The sequence below is a fragment of the Leuciscus leuciscus genome, assembly GCF_965113295.1.
Source record: "Leuciscus leuciscus genome assembly, chromosome: 15".
Lineage (NCBI taxonomy): Eukaryota > Metazoa > Chordata > Actinopteri > Cypriniformes > Leuciscidae > Leuciscus > Leuciscus leuciscus.
This window is the reverse complement of record NC_138739.1, coordinates 11,495,051-11,519,830: the sequence shown is the minus strand read 5'-3', so window position 1 is coordinate 11,519,830 and position 24,780 is coordinate 11,495,051. Positions and strand designations below refer to the sequence as shown.

Sequence of the window (24,780 nt, the reverse complement as noted above, 5' to 3'; positions counted from 1 at the left end):
TTCTATTTCTCTATTTTATACGGGAACATTTTTTGTAAACAACTTGTTACACGCTTTGCCCAGACCGAGTGGCGCTACACAAGGTGTCGGGTTACAAATGTCACTGTGTATAATATAAAGCTTACAGCCTGCCTTATATTTGCTCTCAATCATTTGCTGATAATGTTTAATTATTCATTTATTTTATGTATGCTGTAGTGTCACTATCTTTAATTATCACTATTATTATCCCTTATGTATACTTATGTTTATGTCACTATTTCTATTTTTATAGAAAACCACAACCACTCATAAACACCCCCATCTATAGCATCTGATACTTCTGAAAATCAATCAGTTGAAAACGAGTGCTGACCATAAATGTGTTTTTTTTTCCCCAGAAAACAAGCGAGTCTTCATTCCGTATCTATCCGGACAGCCTTTGGTGGGTCAGCACCCGGAGCCGGCAACTTGTCTCTGGTGAAGAGCTACTAAGAGCCAACAATGTTTTCTTAGCTTTTCAACAGGAATCATTTCATTAATTAAAGCCCTGTTGGTTTGATATCCATATTGATCAATGATCCAGCTTGGTGGTTTTAGTGTGTTTGACTATATAATGTTACTGTACGATTTCCACACACATTTATATACATTATTATCACCTCATGAATGAAAACATAATGCAATCTGAGTCATTTTGTGTCATATCTAAAATACTGCTAAACTTTTTCTTTAGCAACCAAGGAAAAGACTGCTTTAAAGTCAAGTAGGTTTTTGGAAGATCTTTTGTATGTTCATGTGAAAAACAAATTGTATGTAATCACAACAGCTGTGAATTTGTTTGTTATGAAATGAATCTGATGTATGAATTTATTATTGTAAATTAATGTGTACTGAACTATCACTGAATCATTTAAGACCTTCACCTTTAACTTTTCAGGCTTCTGATATAAGGAATGATTAATAGTGTGTGTGTGTGTGTGTGGCTTCAAGAAAGCAAACGTACATCTGTGGTGTTACTTCATTTATGCTGTTTATCTCTTTTAAATTGATTTTTTTATTTGCTCATTTCATTTTATATGATTTTATATTTTTCTGTTACTGTCAAATCTTATGTTGTTGTAATCTTCACCATTGATTTATAGAGAAGGGAAAGTCTCCATTTCTACGAATGTTTTCACTGTGATATAATAATACTTGTTGCATCTGCTCAAAGTCTGTATATATAAAGCAAGTTTCAGTTTGACATTTCATTTTATTTTTATATAATTACTTTGCAGCTATTTTTTCTGAAACAAGGAAATGAATTATAAATGTGATAAATGCCAATAAAAACAGATCTGATTTTCCCATATTGACTAGAATCTTTGACTAGAGTTTGTCATGCAATTATTGAGTTTGTAATCAGAAATAACTCATCTAATAAACTGTAATTTTAGCTTTTTAATATTATTATTATTATTAAACTAAGGTTACTATTGTAAATGAAATTGCTTTGTGATTTATAAGTGCATAATTTTCTTTATGGTGAACATTTTCAATAATTATAATATACAGTATACAATAGTAATAGTGAACTGTTGCCTATAGCAAATAGCATTACACAAGCATAATATTCTGTGTGAATAATGACCCATCCCTCTAGTGGTCAAATGCTGCTATAGTTTCATTTCTGAGGGGGCTCTGCAGCACATGTAGGAAGACAGTGAGGTAATTGTAGATTTAAATATATATATATAAAAATAAAAGTGGCCTGGGGATAAAACACATGTTGGGTTATTAATGATTACGGATTAACTTCAGTCCTCTAAACGTTTTTTTTTTTTTTAAATACTCCACACAAACACTGATTTGCATGATAATTCCTTTATTTTCCACTTATCTTTCAACAGTGTTCGTGTTTTTTTTTTCTATTAGCTAGTAGAGATGATCGGTTCACGTGCGCTAGGGATCTGTCGTGTACATTTGCAAGCGCCAAAACGGTATTTATTGTTTGAATTGCGTAATAAAATTGACAGAATCTGAGAGCTGAGATTTTTTTATATCATAAGTAACCTGCTCTGTCTAGTCTGTCGGTCTCCGTGTCCTCTTTGCTTCGCAATTTTTCTGTGCGTGAGAAAATTGATGTGTGGGCTGAGAGCGTGTGAAAAGTGTCAATTGCGTGAGTCTCACGGTGAATGCGTGAGAGTTGGCAGCTCTGGCGCTAGCTTGGTCAACATCAGCGGATGGGCCGTAGTTAACGCATCGGTACGCATACGCGTCCACAAGGCTACGCGTCATTATGCGCCGATGCACGCAATACTATGCGTTGTCGGCGGGGGCGACATTGCAAGTATTGTACATTCATTCAAGTATATTATGTTTACAGAAGAAGATTTGAATACAATGGCGGGCGAAGAGAAAAAATTATGCGAGCTTATGCGCATACATCTCGTCTACGATGTGTGTGTGTGTGTGTGTGATTTTGGTTGGGTGACAGTTGTAGGTTACAGTTTGAAAAAAGCACAATGTTGTGTTTTACATAAATATAAGTAGGCCAAACACTTTGCAGTTTTAATGATGTCCTGTATGAACAAAATGCTACACACACACACTCCAGCATTGCAATCTTGACATCGGAGCCTGTTATTAAGCTGCGTCCAAAACGCGAATAGCGTCAAATTCGCGTCTAGTTCGACGCTTGAAAATTTTGAATCCATTCGCGCGTCCAAAGCGAAAGCGAGCGTTTGAAGCGAAATATAGGCGTGCGTTCAGAACTATGACATTTCATGCATCGCCCGTGATGCTTGCATCTGCTTGCGTCCACTGTTTTGACTATGAAAGGGAGCGCGTCGCTCGCGTTGCCCGCGTTGACTATGTTAACGGCCTAACTATTAGGAGTTGGCTCGGCTTCGGCTAGGGTCGTTGTGAAGGTAGGGGCGGAGCATAGAGACTATGCCGTTTCTCGGTTGTTACTCTAGAGTAGACCAACTCACTTTCTGGAGGTATACTGCCCCCATCTGGTATGGAATCTGGAGTATGAATTGATTTTTTGGCGGACATTACACAAGGCACCTTTAATATTTTTATATTATATTTAAAACGAAAAGAGGCAGGTTTGTGTTTTATATTTCGTTTTGTTATAAATAGGCAAATGTTATATGCAGTGAATATAATCAATGCGCGTTGCCTGAACCACATTTGTGTGGCTATAATGTTTAAGATTTCTTTAAATGAAAACGAAAAGAGTTAGTATGGTGTTTTATAACATATTTCGTTGCCTAAAATATACAGAGATAACCGGAGTAGCAGAGCGAGCTGAGTGACGCGTGCTGCGTCAGAAGGTGGGCGGGGTTAGGATTTTTCAAGATGGCGCCGCCCATACCCCCCATAAACGGCTTCAAAACCGTTCTTCAGAAAGTCTATGGGTGACGTCACAGACGCTTTGTCCAAATTTTTTACAGTCTATGCTCGAACGAACCCCAGATCTTATTTAACGAGTCATTGTTGGCTCAGTCTGGTTGATGGGTTTGTGAGGAGAGAAAATTTATTTATTTAATGAACAAATTAAACACAAACATGTAAGGCTTTTATTTGTACACATAACATTGAAACTATGGAGTGTGTTGTTGCTTCATCGGCAAGAGCTTCTAACACAGGCTTCTGGCTGCTTTATTTTAAATAACCACCAGATGGCGCTGTTCTCGACACTCTCGAAGCTTTGAATCTTTTCCCTGAACAGTCAGGGAAAGCCGTTTATATACTGTCTATATGGGGAAAGCCCATAGACGGGAAAGCCTCAGTGATTCACGAGGCTTCATTTCCCTATCCCTAGCTAGTTGTCAAACACAAATGTCTCAAATTATTTATATAATTATAAATTATAAAATTATAAATAATTATAAATAATTTGGAAAAAATGTGATGAATGGATTCTAAATACAGGATTACGTTTCCGTGTTTATGGCTTATAAGAAATCCTTTCTGATCTGTAAAAAAAAAAAAAAAAATGTCTTCTAGCATCCGAACCCTAGTGGAGAAACTATGCTAGTGCTATCATTGGTGTTGTCTGTGTACCGTTCAGAGAGGGTCCGTGTTTCACACACTACGTTTACTGATACTGAGATGTTTTAATATGATGTAGTGCCATTTTCGATCAATTTCATTTATTTAAAAGCGAATGTTTATGTCATGTGTTCATCACATCTCGCTGCGTGCCGCCATGTGCGCGTGACGTCACGCGCTCTCGCATCTCGTAAACAAAGGTTATGGACTTCCGCGTGAGTTGGAAATATGATTTAAGAGACTTTTCTAATCAGAAGTTGGAAAGTATCACTTTGTAGGTGGACTAATTAACATTAAATATTAAAAATAATATTGCACAGTTACAATTTGCAAGTACAAATGATCACATTTACGATTTTCACCTGGTGGATGATAAACAGATGGAAAAATTCCTACAGACTTGGAACGAGCGAAAAAGCGACTCGAGCAATATCATAGTTGATTTGACTCTTTAGCCTAGTAAACAACCACTAGCAACCACACGGAACACCTTAGAGACCTCATAGCAAGTCTCTGAAACCGCAGACCACATTGACAGGTACTATTGCAAAGCTGGAGAAGGTGCAGATCTTCATCAGTCCTCTGAAGTCTGGAGTTTGACGCCATCAGGATCCCTCAAGGTGAGATTAAGTTTGGTAAACGCCTTTTTCAGACACATTTTGGGATTTAATTCAATTTCCTTGAGACTGTTCTGACTAAATGTTGTTTCAAGTTGATGACTGAATTACGTTTGAATACAATTTTAATTATGAATTTCTTGTATAGTTTGGAATTGCAGAATTTGCAGAAATCGTTTGTAAAGATTCTTACGTTTATCTATTAAGGGCAATTTATACAAAAATAGGGTTATGGACCCTTATGTAGATAGCAATTAATTGTAGCCTATTTATGTTTCATAAAAGAGGCCCTGTATACCGCAAATCACACTCATATTATCTGTCGCCATTTAAAAAAAGTGTTTAGCCCTATATATAAATTTAATAGACATTTCCTTATTTCGCCAATAATGTGTCCGGTATTTTCTGAAATACGAATCGTTCTTTTGAGTCGGTTCTTTTCAATGAAATGGCCAAACGCGTTAGCAGAATGGTTTGAATCGAATCGCGATTCACTCTGAAAGATTCATTAAAGGGATAGTTCTCCCAAAAATGTAAATTCTGGCATCATTTACTCACCCTTGTGTTGTTCCAAACCTGTATGAATTTCTTTCTTCTGCTGAACACAAAATATTTATTTTGAAGAATGTGGGTAAACATTTGATGGGCCCATTGACTTCCATAACAAACATGTTAAATAAATCGTAGTGGAAAAAAAAAATCTGGTTACATTCATCTTCTTTTGTGTTCAATATAAGAAAGAAATTTATACAGGTTTGGAACGTCTTGAGGGCGAGTAAATTATTACAGATTTTTATTTTTATTTTATTTTTTTACTATCCCTTTATGAATCTTTTTGAGCAGATTTTCACTAGCAAAACAACAGAGAGAACCAGAAGAGCCCAGCATGAAGCAAATCTTTACTGACAGTCATTTGAAACTAAACTAATGCATTATCTGTCAGTGTTGAAGGTCTTTATTAAGCTGAACTCTTTACTGCAGATAAAACCATTTTAGACCTGAATTGAAGAAATAAAATTAAAATACATGAAAAAATTTAAAGTATCTGACTTATCAGTTTTTTGATGTTTTATACATTTTCCTAAAATTAGATACAAACTTGATTTGTTGCTCTACTGTGAGATCTATTTGACCATCTGTTAATAGTAGAGCTACAGTATTCTTGAACACTAGATAGCGCCAGTCTAATAGTGTAAACACGTGGTATTATGGCACTCTAACTCCAGGGGCCAAAAGTAATATGTTCATAAAAAGTAACATGATCGATTTCGGCTATCGGATTGGATCAAATCTTGAAAATGGTTGTTCAAAAAAAAAAAAAAAAGATTCAGAAATAAGATTAGGCCTAGATCAAAAAATCCAATCTTGGTTTTGTTAAAAACTTTTTAAGATTGAGATACTTTTAATCCTTTAATAAAAAAAAATCTGGATTATACTGATCCCAGCAGAAAAGAGTGGATTTCAGGAACAAAAATATAATTAAACTTTAAAACTGGTAAAAAATGCAACACACACACACACACACACACACACACACACACACACACACACACACACACACACACACACACACACACACACACACACACACACACACACACACACACACACACACACACACACACACACTTATATTTGTATTTTGCTTTTGATTAGTTTAACTGTGAAAGTAATACATTAGAAAGTAGGCATTAGGCCTTTCGGTAGCCTACTGTAAAGTAAAAAAGAGATTTTGGTGCCATTAAATAATCCCCGAACAGCTGTAAAAATCAGACAAAAATATTATATTTAATTCAAAGTGTTTTATCACTGTTTCTAAACTACATTGGCACAATCATAAGAGATGAACCAGTCAAAAGATCTTTGCAAGTGAACACAAAGTTTTTTTGGTGAACGCTATACAAAACTTTTTATAATTTTTTTCCTATCTCATCTTTTTTCCATCACCATGTCCCTTTGGGGGTTCCGTAGAGCACCAGTAAATCCACATTTGGTAATCAGAAAAAGTGTACATCCAGATCGGGGTGATCCAATCCAATTTTGCTTTGAAAAACCGGCACAAAAGTAAGATGGATTACCTGATCCTGGATAGCAAAACATGGGATTTCCAAATCCAGATCATTCTGATCCAGATTAAACTTTTTGAACAACTGGCCCCAGGTGGTCAGGGTTTATCTGGTCATCATAGCCTTGTTAGGCTCTGCAGTTATATACTGTAATTTCTCCATTTTACAGGCAAAAATACTATCTTTCCATAGATTTTTTTGGGGGGCTTTAAACAGTGTAAACTAGACGTGTCTTTCACTGTCTGCTAAAAAAAAAGTTTTAATTTAGAGCGATCAGTCACGTAACATGATTCATGCGGTTAGCATCTGACATGCTACACTGCTATTGAAAAAAGTTTCTTAATGTTTAAAACAACAATTATGCTAATGCAAAATGTTATAAATGTAAGTAAGAAACTCCCCAAAATTGATGAAAACTAAATAAATAACTTATGCATGATGCACTGAAAATCTTGCAAACACATCAATATTGCAACTGGCAGTAAATCAGGCATTGCATTTATTTTTAAATTGATTTACTTGTTTGTGTCTTTGCTTAAAAGATAGACGAACAGATAAGAATAGTGGAATCTTCTTAAAAACAATGAAGTGTTGCTGGAGCTGCAAATAACACTGAAACTAACACTTATTATCTATCAGGATCACAGCATGAGTATGAGGTCATGGAAATATAGAGAGATGCAAATGCTGCTGAATATCAATCTTATATTTCACATGCACAGAGTGTATGATACTTTTTAATATTTCTCATTCACACAGAAAAATCTCACAGAGTATATTTTTTAAAACATTTTCCATTCTGTACTTTATTTTGCAGTAAAACATTGTTTTGCATAAAGAGGAAGTAAAACTGTGGAAGTTCTTGAACCCCTCAAGATTCACAGGATCACACACTCACACTATTCACAGAAACACACACTCACACTATTCACAGCTCAAGACGAGCAAACACTGATGCACATTAACCACAAACGTCCATTAAAGACACGTTCTCTTGCTCTCAACAGATGAAACCACATTTCTTTCCAGATCTAAAGCTGAGGCCTTCTGTGGTTTGAGTCTGTTGAAGGCAATACTGTATAATACACCAAAAACATCTGTTTTCTGCTCATATTTATCATGAAATTAAAAGGTGTAATGTTATTCTGCAGATTTATGTATATCGAGCAGTGACTTTTAATCTGAATGCATTGATAATGTGCTGTTAGATGCTATATACAGTATAAGGTGCTATATAAAATTGCTGTTTAACCTCAGCTGGGATTTCCTGAACACACACAGAGTAAAACTGAAAAATACCCTGTTCAAAATAAATACTTGTGAACAAACATCTGAGCCGTTCCATGTGAGCTTTAACATCAGGACCATAGAGATGGTGTTATCTATGTAACTTTGCACTCTCCCCATCAATTTGTGTTAAATTCAGTTCATGTATGTCTGGTAAATGTGGATGAGTTTTAGGCTTCAGAATCCAAAGTAAATCTTCAAAGCTCTTGAATAAAATCCAGGTAATGTCCCATGATGCTCAATTATCCCTGTTATTTTTTTTTTTTTTTTTTTTTTTGGAGCTTTTAACCTTAACTACAACTGAAACACATTAACATACAGGATCACAATAAACAGAAAATGTACAAATAAAATAAAAATTACACACAAAAACACATTTGAGAAAAGGTAAAATGAATGTTCAGAGTTTACATGCACTTAAGAAATTGGTTTATTGCAGCGTTCAGAAATGCGGTGTAAGTGTGATGCTCTTAACCTGCGTACACAGTGGCTGATATCAGTAATCGGCTTTAACCAAACCCCTGTGTTACTTTAGTTATCTCACAGACACATGCACACTCTTCAGAAAACAGTAAGAACACAGTAAGAACACAGTAAGAACGCAGCTAATGCTTTTGCATGGCCATAAGCTGTTACTAATACAGTGCATGTAAGCATGAGCAATGCTTCGAATCTTAAACAGCTTGGTTGCAATACCGGCTTTCTAGTGTGCATGAAAACCCTATTGATAATAACACCAATAATGAGGAAAAAGCCTCAGAGAGTTCATTAATTAACGTCTGGTGACGACACCTGCGTATAACACCTCATCCTCCTGTTTAACACTCTGAAAGAAAACACACACAGAACATACAAAGAGACAAATTGTCACTTATTCATAGTATGCAATGCTAAGTCTAGTAAAAAAAGATTTAACAATAGCAATATATATCAAATATGTATTTGCTGGAAATAAGGTTGCTATGATATAAATTTTAGATACCAGGGAAATTTCACAATTCTCAATACTAATTTCGATAATATGTTACTAGGCACACAAATAAGCAAATTACAAACAATAGGACACATACAATAGAAAAGATACAAATTAAGCAAACAGTGCTTTAAGATTTCAAGTATCAACAGGATACTATACGGAATTGAATAATCAAATGTAAAATAAAACAGCGTAGTCTTCACTATAAGAATGAAACTTTGTTTTATTCTTAAAGCTACTCAAAGCTCAGTCAAGAGCAGTAAGTGATTTTCCTTGTCTTTTGTTGTTTGATTAACATAAATGACATGGGCGGCATCAGGTTTATTAAACAGTAAACTTGCACAACATTCTTGAATGAATAATTTATTAGATTGTTGTAGGGACATCGACTTTACATTTTCACACCCCTAAACATGACACGAAACAAAACAAACTGTGGTTGGTTGCATTACATGTCTGTCCATGCCCTCTTGGACGGCCCTTGACAAATGAAAGCTGCGATGGAGTCCAGACCTTCTGCTGTTAGTCTGAAGGTCTGGCTACATGAGACTAGTGTGTGGTGTGCTGTCTTGGTCACATCACGGCATTTCACACACAACACGATGGGAACAAATCTGTTAAAGGTTGTATCAGCGATTTCAGGCCCAAATATAAATGATCATTCATCTAATCTTTCCTAACGATCCGCTGGCTGCCCGCCCCATAAGCATGCCGTCAAAAAAACCGCGTCTCTGTAGGCAGCCTAGGCTCTGAGATCTGCACACAAAAACATTTGGTTTCACCAACCACTCAAAACCAAAATAAATAGTGTTCCAACCAATCACCGACACTTCGCATGCGGCCGCCATAGGCAGCTGTGCACGAGCGCAAAACCTCACAATACCCACCCCCTGTCTGTGATTTTGGTTTTGAGTGGTTGGTGAAACCAAATGTTTTTGTGTGCAGATCTCAGAGCCTAGGCTGCCTACAGAGACGCGTTTTTTTGACGGCATGCTTATGGGACGGGCAGCTAGCGGATCGTTAGGAAAGATTAGATGAATGATCATTTATGTTTGGACCTGAAATCGCTGATACAACCTTTAAATCATGATTTTTTTTAATTGTCATATTTGTGGTCTGGCAGATTTTTTAAAATCTGAAAAGATTGTGAAAATCTTTTAGTGTGGGCCAGCCTTAAGGTGTCATGTCTCTACATAAACAGTTAATCTTGCTTTTTTTCTTTATTGACTGCTGTCTGTAACACATTACTAGGCAGTATAATTACATCCTCATGATGACACGTGATTATTGTTAACTAAAGATGGCTAAACTCTCTCAGCCAGTCAGCTAAATATTAGAGCAGCAGTTCTGTCATATAGGCCTACACAAAAATACAATTTATATATGATAAAAACAATATTAATAAAAAAGCATAATTCAAGGATGGGCCATGTTTAAATGAACTTATGATTTCTTATTAGCCACTGCACAGCATCTCAAATGTTGGTTTGATCATCTAAAATGCCTGTTACAAAGTCGTCAAAGGGACATAATTTGTCTCCCATGTCTCCTTTGACAGCGTTCTCAAAGATCAGGCATCAGCCTCTGAATGCAAGATTACTTGACCACATTTATTGTGTCGTTTGCACGCTCTGAGGCGCAAGTAATTTAACATGTATGAAAAAAGAGCCACAGTGGCTTCTCCTACAGCAACTTACATTTTTATTTGGCCCTGTTTCCACCTGGCATTAAGGATATCAAGTGGACGACGCTAAATACAGGTGTAAACGGGGTCCAAAACGTTTTGAGCTTTTCCACTTTTAACCACTTCCAGAGGTAGTTGAAAACTCGTTTGACCGGATTGCTTTCATAGTGTAAAGGCTCAAGTGGCTGAATGTGTTCGAACAGCCACAGAAGACCGTCTCTCCGTCTACCTAATGCGTAACATTATGGGAAGCGCTATAGCCAGACGGGATGTGAACTTTGTCGGCTGAAGACCCAAGTTTGGTTTGAAGATGAAAATCGTACCAAGCACAATCCGTCCAGGCAAAGTAGCGTTTTACGACAGACTAATTGTAAAATAATTTTGTGCAGCTTGGATCATTTCTATGAGGTGTCCAGAACAACATACTAAAAGAAATCCTAGTTGAGGAAATGTTTAATTCTCATCAATCCGAGATGTGTGCCAATAAGGCCAGGCAACAACACACCCCAATGGGACTATTTTCTTCCTTTACTCCTATCAAAATGAATCTTTACACAATGAAAGTACCCATGAAAAGTAAAAAAAATTGTATTACAAGTTTATTTGAAAATTTATTTTAATATGCAAATGAGCTATACACTAATCGAATATGCCCAAAATACACCCAAATAGGCTTATTTTTTTTCCTTTACTCCTACCACAATAAAACTTAACATAGTAAAAGTATACATGAAAAGTAACTTTTTTGTATTACAAGTTTCTTTTGAAATGAATTTGAATATGCACATGAGCGATACACTTATTGAATATGCCCTAATTTGCATAGGCAGAAACACCATTCATATGTATGACAAATACATCGGCCCAATCTTCATCCAATCATCCTACTGCCAATGGGTGATGGCAATGCTGCTTTTAGACTGGCCTCTAACCTGAAAACTGCCTGGCTTGGTAGTACCTGCCAGGGGTATACTATAACCCCCGCCAGTATAGTCTTCAGGGTCATGGAGGCACACAAGCCTCTCCACCACCACAAGGTAGCAACAACAGAGGAGGTTTCTTTTTTTTTTTTTTTTTTTTTGTCTTTAACTAACCTAGATATTGCTATTGCTAGCTTCTCATAACACTGCAAAGCTACTTTACAAACAAATACTTGCTAACTACAAAAAGAGAAGCAGTTTTGGTGTCTGGCAAAATTATTTTAAAGAGCTGGAATGTCTGGAAAGTGTGTCTATCCAGTTTTTCATCTGTCTTCTGTGTGAGAGTGAATCGTTTAGTTGGTAAGAATGACTTCTGCCTATAATCTCGTAATCTTACCAACAATACCAATCATTTGTAAATCCACCAGCCCAAAATTTAATTTCACCACATTACCAATGACTAAGATGGCTATTCTGACTTTCTTCTGATGTTATCTGTGGGGGAATGTCATTAGCAAAAATAAATTAATAATAATAATAATTTAGAAAGCAACTGGGGGCAAGATTGTGCAATCAATTCGTAAGGTCAATATAAGTCTTTTTGTAGCAAGTAACCCAGGTAAGTGTGGCTTTTTATGCATAGGTTAACTTACTGAATGGACATGTATGTGTTAGTTATTTGGCCCCTGTTTTTTCTACTTGTGACTTTATGGTTTCTTGGCCATAAGTCAATTAGGCCTAGTGTTGAGCTCATTTGCATATTTAAAATAGATTTTTCAAAGAAACTTGTAAAACAAAATTTTTACTTTTCATGTATACTTTAACTCTGTGAGGTTTGATTGTGATAGGAGTAAAGGAAAAAATAAGTCCATTAGGGTGTATTTTGGGCATATTCGATTAGTATATTGCTCATTTGCATATTCAAATTCATTTTCAAAGAAACTTCTAATACAAAATGTTTTACTTTTCTTGTAGACTTTCATTGTGTAAAGTTTTATTGTGGTAGGAGTGAAGGAAAAAATTAAGCCTATGCGGGTATATTTTGGGTAGCCTATATTTGATTAGTGTATAGCTCATTTGCATATTCAGATACATTTTCAAAGAAACTTGTAATACAAAAAAGTTTACTTTTCATGGGTACTTTCATTGTATAAAGTTTCATTTTGATAGGAGTAAAGGAAAAAAAATAGCCCCATTGGGGTGTTGTCTGGCCTTATTGGCACACATCTTGGTTTGATGAGAATTAAACATATTTCCTCAACTAGGATTTCTTAGGACTTTTAGTATGTTGTTCTGGACACCTCATAGAAATGATCTATGCTGCAAAAAATTATTTTACAATTAGTTCTATTTTTGGCTCCAAAATGAGTTACTTTGCCTGGACTAATGTTCTCTCACTATTCCTGATTTGTAAGCGTTCGGCTGGTCTTGCGTCTGTCAGAGCAGAAACTAAAGCTGCCGCTCTCCGTGTGTCTTTCCGTCGTCTCCGGGCGCATTCATATCTAAATTGCACAAGCTTATTTTTGTTCATTAGTTCAAAAGATATGAAAAAAAACAACACACATTTACCCACCCATAGAAGCTCCCCTTGAAGAAATCAGGACAAAAGTGATTGAAAGTAGACTAAAGAGACTGATTAAATCCCCAGGTGTAAACGGGTATGTGTCTGCCTCGTCTACTTGTGATCCGATCAACCAAAACACATCAGGTGTAAACTGGGCCTTAGTGATATTTGGTGCCAGTTTACCAGGAAGTGATGGTTTTGTTCTCTTGAACTCATTGGATGGAACCGGAGCTTCATTCAGAAATGTTTTATGCGATATTCTAATTTTCAATTCACAACTTGACACTGACACGGTTTTTAATCTTTTATACTGTAAGCTGTTTGCTTTAAAGCAATACATTTGTATAGAGTGCAATCTAAATATACGTGACATGACTTTACTGGAGTGCTGAATTGCAGATTTCTCAACGCTGTGATTTTTGTTGCGTGTTTATTTTGTTATTGAGAGGAGCATGAATGATGCACATACATATTAATCTAAATAAATATAAATATTCACCTGACATATAAATATTCATTTAAATGTCACTCTTGTTGGGAGCGTTGGGATGTTTGTGAGTATATTGAGACATTAGGGGTAATAGACACATGAACTGCCCCTGAATCTCAAGTGCTTGTGAAAGAGGTTTGTCTTCGGCTGCTTCGTGAAAGTTGAGATAGTGTCAGCAGATTGGGGGGTTTGGGAACTAAACTTTTGTTTCACACTTTTTTTTTTAAACACTCTTGACTTTGGGTGAACTTCCCATTTATATGTTATACATACGCATGATGTTTTCTCAGAACTAGCTTCACTTTTTTACATAATTTGTACCCACTTAAACTGGTACGGCATTTATTTTTAGTGAATGTATGAAGTCAGATATCTACTCTAATCCGCATTTGAAGTGAATCAAAACCTTTCATTCAAGTTATACATGAATTTTGATTATGTGTGTATAACTGTTTGATTGTGTGTATAACATATGACATTAATGTGATTTAATGTCAAATGTTTAGTGTTACCTGTTTTTTAGTAACTCCCACTACAATCTAAACTAGTAGTTGTATTAGTTTTAATTTAATAATAAAGAAAATCAGGAAGCATAGCCATTTACACGTATACAGGAAAACACTAAACACATCTAAATGTGATTCTGCTGATTATGACACAGATGACGGTCATAAATGATCTTACCGATTTCTGTGTGTTTCTCTTGTAGAATGTTGGATCAGCGTAGGTTATCTCTTCATCACGAGTCTCATCTGTAAACAACAATAGATGCATTAAATCAACAAAGTGGAATCACTAAATCAGTTTTCATCCTAAAAATACATTATTTGAGATTGTGATGGCCAGGATTTGTGCAACACATAATTCATACATTTATCTTTGAATTGATCAATAAATAAAAGGACATTACTGTATTGGTTTGATACATTATTGTCATTGTACTGAGTCAGTGCATGGGCTTAGATATTTGGCTTAAGGTTAAAACATTAAAACCAGTTAAAATTCCTCTTTGGCTAAAATGTGATTTTTAAAAACAGCTAAAATTGTTAAAGTTCATTTGGTATTTAACATGATTTTAAATGTTTATACCTGGTGTGTTGTGGGAATGGACCAGCTTAGTGTCAAAGAGATTTAAACAGGAAGTTGATCTGTTTTATGGTAATTGTAAAGGAAATTACACTGTACTAACTTAGATGTATTAGAGCGGACATACTGTAGGAAAACGTGATGTCGTGATTTTTGATTAATAGAATTATTTTTGCATTAACTTAAATGTATCCATGGCTCTAAATGTAGTTAAATGTATTGTGTTCATTTCAGGGTTTGTGTTGTTACTTTTGTTAGAATTTTGTATGGTTTTGCTTCCCTTTTTTTGTTTTTATGGTGCTGGCCACCTCCTATTCAGTGTATGTCTTATCTAGAGAGTCTTGTTTCTTATTGTACTCTGGAAAGTGGTGCTGATTTTGGTCCTCTGTCAGTCTGAGAGGCTCAAGTATGATTATGTCCTGAATACTTGCTATTTCCTGTGATGTAACTGGAATATGACTTTTGGATTTTTCTAACTGTTACAATTTTTGCCTTTGTCCTCTCTAATGAGGCTTGATCACTTTTTGTTTTGTTTTTGTGCATAAGAAAGATTCAATAAAGACTGTCACAATTGAAGACCACTTTGCTCCTTTGTGACGATAGATTCATTTTTTTTTATAGTGATTTGTTAAGACTCCGTCACAGAGATGAATTCTAAAAGTTTATAATTATTCATTGATATATAATAATTTTTTTCAGTTGTATCAGTAGTAGGAAATACTTGCCGACTTGATCTCTTTTTCTCTGTTTCCTGCAGATCCAGATCATCCCAAATGCAGCAACAATCAACAGAGATCCAGCAGAAGCAGAAATCTGCACTATCAGAGATTCAGGACCTGAAGGAGGATCTGAAGGAGGAGCTGCAGTAGGAGCTGAAGGAGGACATAAAGGTAAACATGAAGGAGAATGTGAGTAGTTTGTGCGTCTGGTGTTGTAGTGGCTAAAGAGAGACAGTCATTAGTAGGAGAAAGTGTCAGGTCTGTGTAACGTAGCTGACATGGAAGCAAACAAAGACAATAGTGTAGAGGACACAGGTGCAGTTTATTACAAGGTTAATAATCCAAAGATAGTGATGGCAATTTCAAAACAATGCTTCATGAAGCTTCAAAACCTTTACGAATCTTTTGTTCCGAATCAGTGGTCTGGTGTGTATCACACTGCCAGAGTCACGTGATTTTAGTAAATGAGGCTTCATTACATCATAACTGTTTCAAAACACTTTGAAATGTCAATGGTTCACCACTGATGATCTCTGTCAACCCATGAATCATGAGGAGTCTCTGAGAGCCAATGAACAAGTGTCTGTGGGTTTTACCTGATCTATGAGCAGTTTTATACATTGGTAGACGTTTCAATTAGACATTAGTATAATTAAACTGAATAATGGTAGTTAATAGTCTCTTATTGGCCTGTTTAGCTGAGCCATTTATAGAACAAACCCTGACAATTGATTAAAGAACATATAGACACTTGATAATCTTATTAGATGATTAGATAATTGCATTTGAAATACTTTACTTTCAATAAAAAAAATTGCAATAGATTTTTAAAAGGTGTTTTTATGCATGTTTGGCCAGGGTTTTTGTTGCATTTACACTGTTCTGAGCACTAGGGGTCACCGTGGAGACGGGTGTCGAATTGAGTGTTTCGAAGCCTCGACACAATACGGCACATTTGCTGTTTCAGTGTTTCACAAAGCCTCGATCTGCCCACCACTATCCAAAGATGTGAAACATCAACTAGGAACTTGACTTGACTGATAACAGTAACATGGAAACAGCATTACATTGTTGAATACAATTCAATGCAAAACATAAGGGCTTAAAGACTTTGGGGATCACATGACAAAAGCAACCAATGAACAGACAGAACTAATGAAACCAGAACCAATGAGTACATGACTCATGAAACAAACGAACCAATGAAAACAAGGCACATGGAAAGGTGAAGCACATGACAGGATCACATCAAGGGAACAGAGAAGCACAAGACTAAATTCCACAGGCACAAAAAAAAACCTAAAACAGACATGAAAATCTGTAAACAAAATAAAAAAAATTAAAATACAATTAAAAAACACCCTGAAATATCTGCATTATAAAGTGAATTGGGATGTCATTTGGTGAGAGTTTATTGTGATGATAAACTTGTGATGTGATAAATAATTTCACAAAACATTATCCACCCTTTATCTGACCATCAGAATGAAACGCTTGGTTTTGAAGCAGATTCTCATTTAAGTGTTCAAAATAAATCTGTATATGGTACAACACACTGAAAAAACACTGTCCCAGCAGTCAAAGACGGCAATCTAGTCTGTTAACATAGAGCAAAAATTATATTGATATAAAATAGAGCAAGAATGTGTCTAGTTTGAACAACTCCTGATAGTTATTTGTTATATCTCTTTCTCCACATTATAACGTCACAATTCTGTATAGCCTGGTTTCAATAAATGTTTTCAAGTGAGGTTTTGAGGGCTGAAATATAAAGTATGTTTTTATAATACACTGACCTGTTATATGTCAAATGATCAAATACAATTTCAGGTGAACGTTCACTAGCTGAAATGGTCACGGTTACAAAAGGATAAGACAGGTTATAAGATTATATGGGGGTGGTGGTGGCGCAATGGATAAGACACATGCCTTTGGTGTGAGAGACCCGGGTTCGAATCCACTGTGAGACACCAATGTGTCCCTGAGCAAGACACTTAACCCCTAGTTGCTCCAGAGGCGTGCGACCTCTGACATATATAGCAATTGTAAGTCGCTTTGTATAAAAGCGTCAGCTAAATGAATAAATGTAAATGTAAATGTAAATAAGGTGATAATCTTTCTGTAATACGCTCCCAGAAGCTGCTCTGTTTGAATGGAAGTCAATGGAGATGTTTCAGTCTACAAAAATAAAATGTTTTTCTGTGGAGATGGTTCATCGTATAAGTATATGGCTAAGTTTGCATGAAATATCATTTGGACTGAGCTATATGGGTTTTTATATGAACAATTATAACGGTATGATGGAGGAATTATTTATGACACCCACTGTCAGAATCAAGAGGCTTCTCTTATGGTCAGTTTTCAGTGTTTAGAAGCATATGGATTACTATTTAAAATGGAATTGAAGTGTCATAGAGACATTTTTAAAATTTTATTTTGTAGTATTAAGAGGAATTATAACAATAAAATGGCACTTCTGTAATATATAATAGAGTGAGCTGTATTTCTCTACTCACCATATACAGTAACAGTGAATCTGTAAGTAGACGATGGGCTGCTGCTGCGGCTGATCTTAACTTCATAAACTCCAGCATCTTCAGTTCTGATGTTCATGATGGTCAGAGATCCAGTCTTATTGTCCAGCTTCAGTCTGTCTCTGAATCTCCCATCAGGATTATCAGGGATCATGTTGTTCACTCCATCAGTTTTAGCTATAAGATTCCTGTTAGTTCCAAATGTCCATTTTATATCTTCATCTTTCTGTATTTCAGTGAGACTAGAGTTTAGAGTGACTGAATCTCCCTCTATCACTGACACTGACTCTGTCTTCACTGCATCTGTGTCAGCAAACACTCCTGAAGAACACACAGAAACAGTCTCTCAGTCACACATTCAACTTTACAATGTTTTAATGAAGCTTTAACTGTTAGTTTCTAAATGATTACAAACTTTGAGAAAGTAGAAAGATAGAAACAGCATCATGGGAAATAAATGGCAGGGTGGAAAACACAGATATCTGAGTTTACACAACTTCACATAGTTTACATTTTATGTTTGGTTTAGTGTTATAAGTTCCATAAGTAAATACAACAGTAGGAAACTTCTCATGGTCACATCTACATCTCAGTAATATCTGTGAATAAGAGCAAGAGCTTCTTCTGACTGATTTAAATGATGGACTGTTGATCTGAACTAACTTTTACCAGAACACAAAAAAAGTTTGTAACTCACCATCCAGACGGCAAAAGTACAGCCAGAAAAAAACTGTTTTTCCTTTAAACATTTTCTTCCAACGGCTCTGAGGTATGAAATAGGAGTTTTGGATAGGAGAAATCTGAGAGCGATGTGGACTCGTGAAGGAAAACCCTTTCTTCTACTTCTGTCTCTGTGTCTCGGCTGAGTGAGCATGTGTGGAGCGCGTTTCACAACAGTGATGTCTTTTCACATTTTCATTGGGCCGTGTGTCATTGTGCTAATGATGCTGTATTGATTCAGACCAACAAAATCTTGGACTTGAAAAAATAACTGGATGATATGTCTTCAAGAGAACATGATTATTGAGAGTTACATTTTTTTCCTAAATATAAAATTAATCTGTTGCTCTTCTAAACGTGTGGAAAAAACATGAAGCAGTGGTTTTTCTTATGAAGAGGTACAAAATTAGACATGGCAAAACTGATGGACTTGTGATCTCTAAGTCTTCAGTCTTGCATGTCGAAGAAGTCCACGTGAATTCAGGGTGTTTCATCTTATGATCCTTTACAGTGACTGTGTACCCTCTCTACCCGAGCCTCTCCTCTTCACACTTCTGCCCTGTGGCTGATTTTCACCCTGCATGTTTTTAAGGATTGTCTCTTCCATTATTACTATATTAAGACTGAACTGTTTTCTGGATTCAGATTTTTGAGAACAGTTTTGAATGGACTGTTTATGCAATTAACCGTAATATATTCGGTTATTAGTCAGTCTGAGGCCATACTTGAAAACGTACACAATTGAACGCTATTATATGACGCCACTTTGATTTATAGGCTACTTATTTAAATAACGAATGTGTGTGACAGACACACATTCGGGATTTTAACACTTGGTACACATTACATTACATATTCCACATAGTTGTTTAGGTCACTAAATGATATGGGGAGCCATACAGGAGGATTTGTTTGTTGTTTTGCTCAGAAGTGTGCCCTCTCCTGGTGACTATATGCCAGAAGAAAGAAAAAACAGACATTATAAATTAATTATATAAAAAGTACAGTATGTTATCAGCTCCAGCGTGCAAGCATCTGTCAAATCCAGTTCTATATTTTCAGCTATATATACTGTAGAGTTATGAATATTTCTGTGCTGTGAGGCTGGGCCGGCTCTGGGCAGTGTGGCAAAGTTAAGGATTGCTCAAATGTATGCAAATGAGCAGAGACAAGATGTGACGACGACAAGTGGGAGTGTAGAAAGAGATCTTAGAAACTTAGAAACCACAGCATTGTCAGTGAATGATCCTTAAATCATGTGCTATAAGAGATTAAGATATTTATTTAATCATTTTCTTTGAAATAACACATAAATTGTACTTACTTGCCAGCTATCACTGAAATTGATGTCCTGACACCTGTCTGTATGATAGCCTGTAAACAGCTAAAAATTATTATTTAAATGTGAGAGACTTTAATCAGAAAACTTGAAGGCTTTCTTACCTGTCAATCATTTTGTGAATTCTGATTGGCTGACAGGTCTTTGAGCGGGTTTTGTAGAGAGGGCGTGTGTTTGGAGGCAGGGGGCGTGGCCTAATTCAGTTTTAAGGAAGTTAACAGAATAGTTTAAGCTGTTAACAGCTTGTATCTACTCATCTTTACAGCAGACGCTCTCAGGTTTTCACACTTAAGTCTTACTATTTCAGACCACTGAACTATTGAAGAAAATGTTTCACACATTTGCTTTTTGCTGTCTGTGCTGTTGCTGTCTGGTTGGTGAGTTATAAGTATGTTTTATGATTTATAGTTGCATGTTATTTGTGTGGAGCTCTGATGAACTTCAGTTCCACCATCAATGAATAAAAATGGAGATATTTTATAACTGTTTACTTATGGAACTTATAACACTAAACCAAAACATAAAATGTAAACTATGTGAAGTTGTGTAAACTCAGATATCTGTGTTTTCCACCCTGCCATTTATTTCCCATGATGCTGTTTCTATCTTTCTACTTTCTCAAAGTTTGTAATCATTTAGAAACTAACAGTTAAAGCTTCATTAAAACAATTTAATGTTGAATGTGTGACTGAGAGACTGTTTCTGTGTGTTCTTCAGGAGTGTGTGCTGACACAGATGCAGTGAAGACAGAGTCAGTGTCAGTGATAGAGGGAGATTCAGTCACTCTAAACTCTAGTCTCACTGAAATACAGAAAGATGAAGATATAAAATGGACATTTGGAACTAACAGGAATCTTATAGCTAAAACTGATGGAGTGAACAACATGATCCCTGATAATCCTGATGGGAGATTCAGAGACAGACTGAAGCTGGACAAGAAGACTGGATCTCTGACCATCATGAACACCAGAACTGAACATGCTGGAGTTTATGAAGTTAAGATCAGCCGCAGCAGCAGATCATCGTCTACTTACAGATTCACTGTTACTGTCTATGGTGAGTAGAGAAATACAGCTCACTCTATTATATATTACAGAAGTGGCATTATATTGTTATAACTAAGATGATTCAACTTTATTTTTAATGTAAAAGTATAGATCTTATGATATATAAAAATGGGGGACGGGGTCTTGCATTGGACATAGCACACATGATGCAGTTTGTTAAAATGCTTTCAGTGATGATCAGGATCTGGAGGGATAGATTAACTATATTTGGTCTCCTCAAGAAGTAAAGACACATTTGTGCATTTTTATTATATGAGACTGTAATCATTTTTCTTATTCAAGAAGCAAGAGAGCAACAGCAGTGCTTGTGTGTAAAGACTCTCAACTGCATATGCCAGTATTAAAAGTTGTTGTAAGTGTGGGTCAGTGGATAGACGTTGGCTCTTAATCATTGCGTTGTGGGTTTGAATCTCACACAGTGTTAAGATCTGCCTCTATTCATTTGATTCTTTGCATTGTGCTTTGTGGAATGTAGATCATGCATGGCCTCATAATTTATTCTTATTTTTCTGTTCTTTCATGTTTTTCAGCTCCTCTGCCCATTCCTGTCATTAGCAGTAACTCTTCAAACTGTTCATCATCATCAGTGTCTAAATGTGTGCTGGTGTGTTCAGTGTTGAATGTGAGTCATGTGACTCTCTCCTGGTACGCAGGAATCAGTGTATTGTCCAGCATCAGTGCGTCTGATCTCAGCATCAGTCTCTCTCTACCTCTGGAGATTGAGTGTCTGGATGATTCCTACAGCTGTGTGGTGGCTTCTTCATTCACCAACTGGACCACACATCTCAACTCTGAACTCTGCCAGACATGTCCAGGTACGTCAGCAGTTATTTTACCAGTTATTTACTGAGTTTATGTGTTCCTTGTCACTGATTTAATGTATTTTTATCAACGAAGTTATTATTAGATGTGTTGATGTCCTCGGACACTGAACTCTTTCTAGATTTTTGATGATTGTTCTTTCAAGAGAAATTATATTTCCCAAAATATTTTTAAGAAAGTTTAACATTACTTTACTGACAACTTCTCTTGGCTTTTCTATGTGCTAAGATGCTTTCATTGAAAAAAAAGGTGAATAAAAGCTGTTATAGTGAGCACAGATCCACACTTCGAAAATCCACTGGAAATAGTAGACCATCCTGGGACTTCTGGCGTACTCTTTCAACATACTATGCTTTGGGACACACTTATTTTAATCTCACATACTGTTTAGGATGGATAGTGTGGACATTGAGACGCAGGGAGGGAGTGTTCAGAAAACCATTTTGAAAACATGAATTAATTTTTCAATTCCATTTTGTGCCACTAGTGGAGCAGATATTACACAATATTCAATGATAATAAATGCCGTATATATGGTTCCTTCTGTCACTCTCAGGTGAAATGCTGTTAGTGTCCAAATGTTCTGTTCTGATTCATATTGTTCTTTTATTTCCTCAGACTGTGTTTTATGTTGTCATGTTTCTGAAGCTGTCACCCGATTGGTCATCTCTGCTCTGGTGGGTGTGGCTGCTGCCTGTATTGTGGTGTATGACATCACATCCAGAAAAGTTGAACAGGAGAGAACATAACAGACATCATCATCATCATCATCATCATCAGACCCTCACAGATGAATCATATAATGTCACATTGTGAGGAAGAGGAGGAGGGAATGGGGCTTTGCCAGAATATTCAGTTGATCTTGAATGAATTTACAGAGTAAAGTTCAGTTCTTTCAATGATTCATTCTTTCCCTTTTAATAATTATTTTTACACTTATTCTGTTATATAACTGAGAATAATGGGATTGCTGGATTATTTTACTCAGTTTTTTTCCTGTTTATGTTTTTCTTATTAACATTATTTATTATTAAATATCACTTAAGTATTATTTATTACTCTGTGTGAAGAGGGTGCATTAATCTGTGCATGTGGCAAAAGCTTAACAACGTTTAGTAGCAGGGAAGGTTGCTGTTTTTTTTTGTTTTTTTTTTAAATAATGTAGCTGTTCAATGTTTACAGTATTTTATTAAGTGAGGTATTGTTGTCAAGGCTCTCTCTTTCTGCCTGTGTCCTATTCAGCTTTCACCCAGTTGGGAAATTGTCATGTTTTCCATGGATATTAAAATTTATAAAAAAATAAAAAAAGCTTGACTAGTGTTTTTTTTTGTTTTTCTGAGTGTTTTTATGTGATGGTAGCAAAACGTCCACTGAGAACCTGAGGACCTGGAATCTGAATTGGGACATTTTATTGCCGTCCAGTTAATAGAAAATAACAAGGATCTTTCTTTCTTTCTTTCTTTCTTTCTTTCTTTCTTTCTTTCTTTCTTCAAATGTCAATTGCAGCATTGACTAGTCAAGCATATATATATATATATATATATAAAAAAAAAATCTTTAATAGAACATTGTGTTTCAAAAATGTTTAACATAAAATAATCAGTAAAAATATCAGTAAATTAGGGGGCACTTTAACTTTGAAGTGATTCAGGATGTCAGAGGCCCTGTCCCAAATGGCACCCAAAAAAAAAACACTCGGGCTGCGTTCGAAACCGCATACTCACATACTTACTTAACGAGCGCTAAAAGAGTAGGTAGGCTACTTAATAGCCAGATCTCGTTAAGTATAAATGCGAGCAGTACATCATCCGCCATGTTGATGTTTTCATGTGACCTACTACGTTATCACAAGCGCAACAACTTAAAATATATATTTTTTTTTTTTTTTTTTTTTACTTAAAAGATATGAGCGACAGGTTTAGTTCATCTATCTGTAAATATCTTGATATTGACGAAACTGGCTAATTTTGTGTCCTTGTTGAAGAAACAGCTAGCCATTTATTTTGTGAATACATTTATGGTTGATTTCTTATATTTTAAACCCTACTAACGTGACCCAGTTTTATCCTTAACGATATTATTTTTATTACGAAAACCCAAAATCGTCATCTCTTGAATATGTTGTTAATTTCTTTGTTTTATCCATGGCTTAAATCTCCTTTATGTTTTCCTCTTTTTCTTGTTGAATTTATAAATAACAAATAACAACAAAAAATGCTTTTTTTTGTATGTATTATGATGAATTATTTAAAGTTATTTAACCTCATCATTGTTCTTTTTTCCTGTGCATAAAATATCATATTATGATTTATGCAAACCCATTATATTTGTTATTTTATTCATTCATTGTTAAATATACAACCATGGTATTTTTCCCTGATTTTGAATGTAACTAAGTTTGGCAATAAAAAAAAAAAATGTATATGAGCGACAGGTGCACTAACACCTCACAACATCAGTAACTCGACAGCCCTATAGAATGGTTTTCCAAAGCGTTTGTAATGTCTGCACAAAGGAGACGGGCAGCTGCTCGAAGATCTCACCTTTGGAGAAAACTGTTGATTTTATACTCGAAAAATGTAAGTATCACTCCTTAAAAATTAATATTACCCCAGAGCAAATTGTATTGCTAGCCCACCCCAAAACTTACACACGATAATAATGATAAATGCTGGCCAATATTTATAATTATATTACCTTTGTTGTCTCGTAAGGGCAGGTGGAGTGATGGAGGGACTTGTCCATGGAACCATCTCCAGGATTCAGCTCTGGGCTCCTCATCCTCAATGCTCACATCAGTCTGCAGAGATTTAAGATCCTACAAAAATACACAAACATAATACAAAAGCAGTCATTTTAACATCAC

At 35.8% G+C, this 24,780-nt stretch overlaps 3 protein-coding genes and 1 long non-coding RNA gene across 10 annotated transcripts in view; 3 read left to right on the top strand and 1 right to left on the bottom strand.

The window, feature by feature from the left end:
• LOC309476035 (uncharacterized protein) overlaps nucleotides 1-1,331 on the top strand; it is a 41,685-nt gene extending 40,354 nt beyond the window's left edge. For all 4 annotated transcript variants that reach the window (XR_014197910.1, XR_014197911.1, XR_014197912.1 and 1 more), the window contains one exon: nucleotides 381-1,331. The gene's annotated coding sequence lies outside the window, so the exon portion shown is untranslated. The remainder of the gene's footprint in view (nucleotides 1-380) is intronic.
• Nucleotides 1,332-3,975: 2,644 nt separating this feature from the next.
• The window catches only part of LOC309476364, a 71,053-nt gene continuing 50,248 nt past the window's right edge, over nucleotides 3,976-24,780 (top strand). The window contains exon 1 of one of the 2 annotated variants that reach the window (XR_014198062.1): nucleotides 3,976-4,643. This is a non-coding gene — a long non-coding RNA (uncharacterized lncRNA). The remainder of the gene's footprint in view (nucleotides 4,644-24,780) is intronic. The other variant, XR_014198061.1, reaches the window with a different exon arrangement.
• Nucleotides 7,495-24,780, bottom strand: part of LOC309476216 (SLAM family member 9-like) — a 69,914-nt gene continuing 52,628 nt past the window's right edge. The window contains exons 1-5 of one of the 3 annotated variants that reach the window (XM_082139473.1): nucleotides 18,664-20,736; nucleotides 17,949-18,287; nucleotides 15,439-15,585; nucleotides 14,312-14,379; nucleotides 7,495-8,807 (exon numbers count right to left, since the gene is read on the bottom strand). In XM_082139473.1, coding sequence (XP_081995599.1) covers nucleotides 8,766-8,807; nucleotides 14,312-14,379; nucleotides 15,439-15,585; nucleotides 17,949-18,287; nucleotides 18,664-18,715 — 648 coding nt within the window. In that variant the 5' untranslated portion in view covers nucleotides 18,716-20,736 and the 3' untranslated portion in view covers nucleotides 7,495-8,765. Of the gene's footprint in view, nucleotides 8,820-14,311; nucleotides 14,380-15,438; nucleotides 15,586-17,948; nucleotides 18,288-18,663; nucleotides 20,737-24,780 lie in introns of those variants that run through there. The other 2 variants (XM_082139472.1, XM_082139471.1) reach the window with 2 other exon arrangements.
• LOC309476327 (uncharacterized protein) lies at nucleotides 15,448-23,053 on the top strand. Its single transcript, XM_082139623.1, has 4 exons — nucleotides 15,448-15,603; nucleotides 20,743-21,081; nucleotides 21,623-21,907; nucleotides 22,533-23,053. Exons 2-4 carry the CDS (start codon nucleotides 20,910-20,912, stop codon nucleotides 22,661-22,663), a joined length of 588 nt encoding a protein of 195 aa, XP_081995749.1. The 5' UTR covers nucleotides 15,448-15,603; nucleotides 20,743-20,909; the 3' UTR covers nucleotides 22,664-23,053.

Coding starts and splice junctions, on each gene's coding strand:
- LOC309476327 (XM_082139623.1), top strand. CDS start 20,910: ATGATCCCTGATAATCCTGATGGGAGATTCAGAGACAGACTGAAGCTG. Junction 21,082..21,622: donor ATTCACTGTTACTGTCTATG/GTGAGTAGAGAA, acceptor CATGTTTTTCAG/CTCCTCTGCCCATTCCTGTC. Junction 21,908..22,532: donor ACTCTGCCAGACATGTCCAG/GTACGTCAGCAG, acceptor TTATTTCCTCAG/ACTGTGTTTTATGTTGTCAT.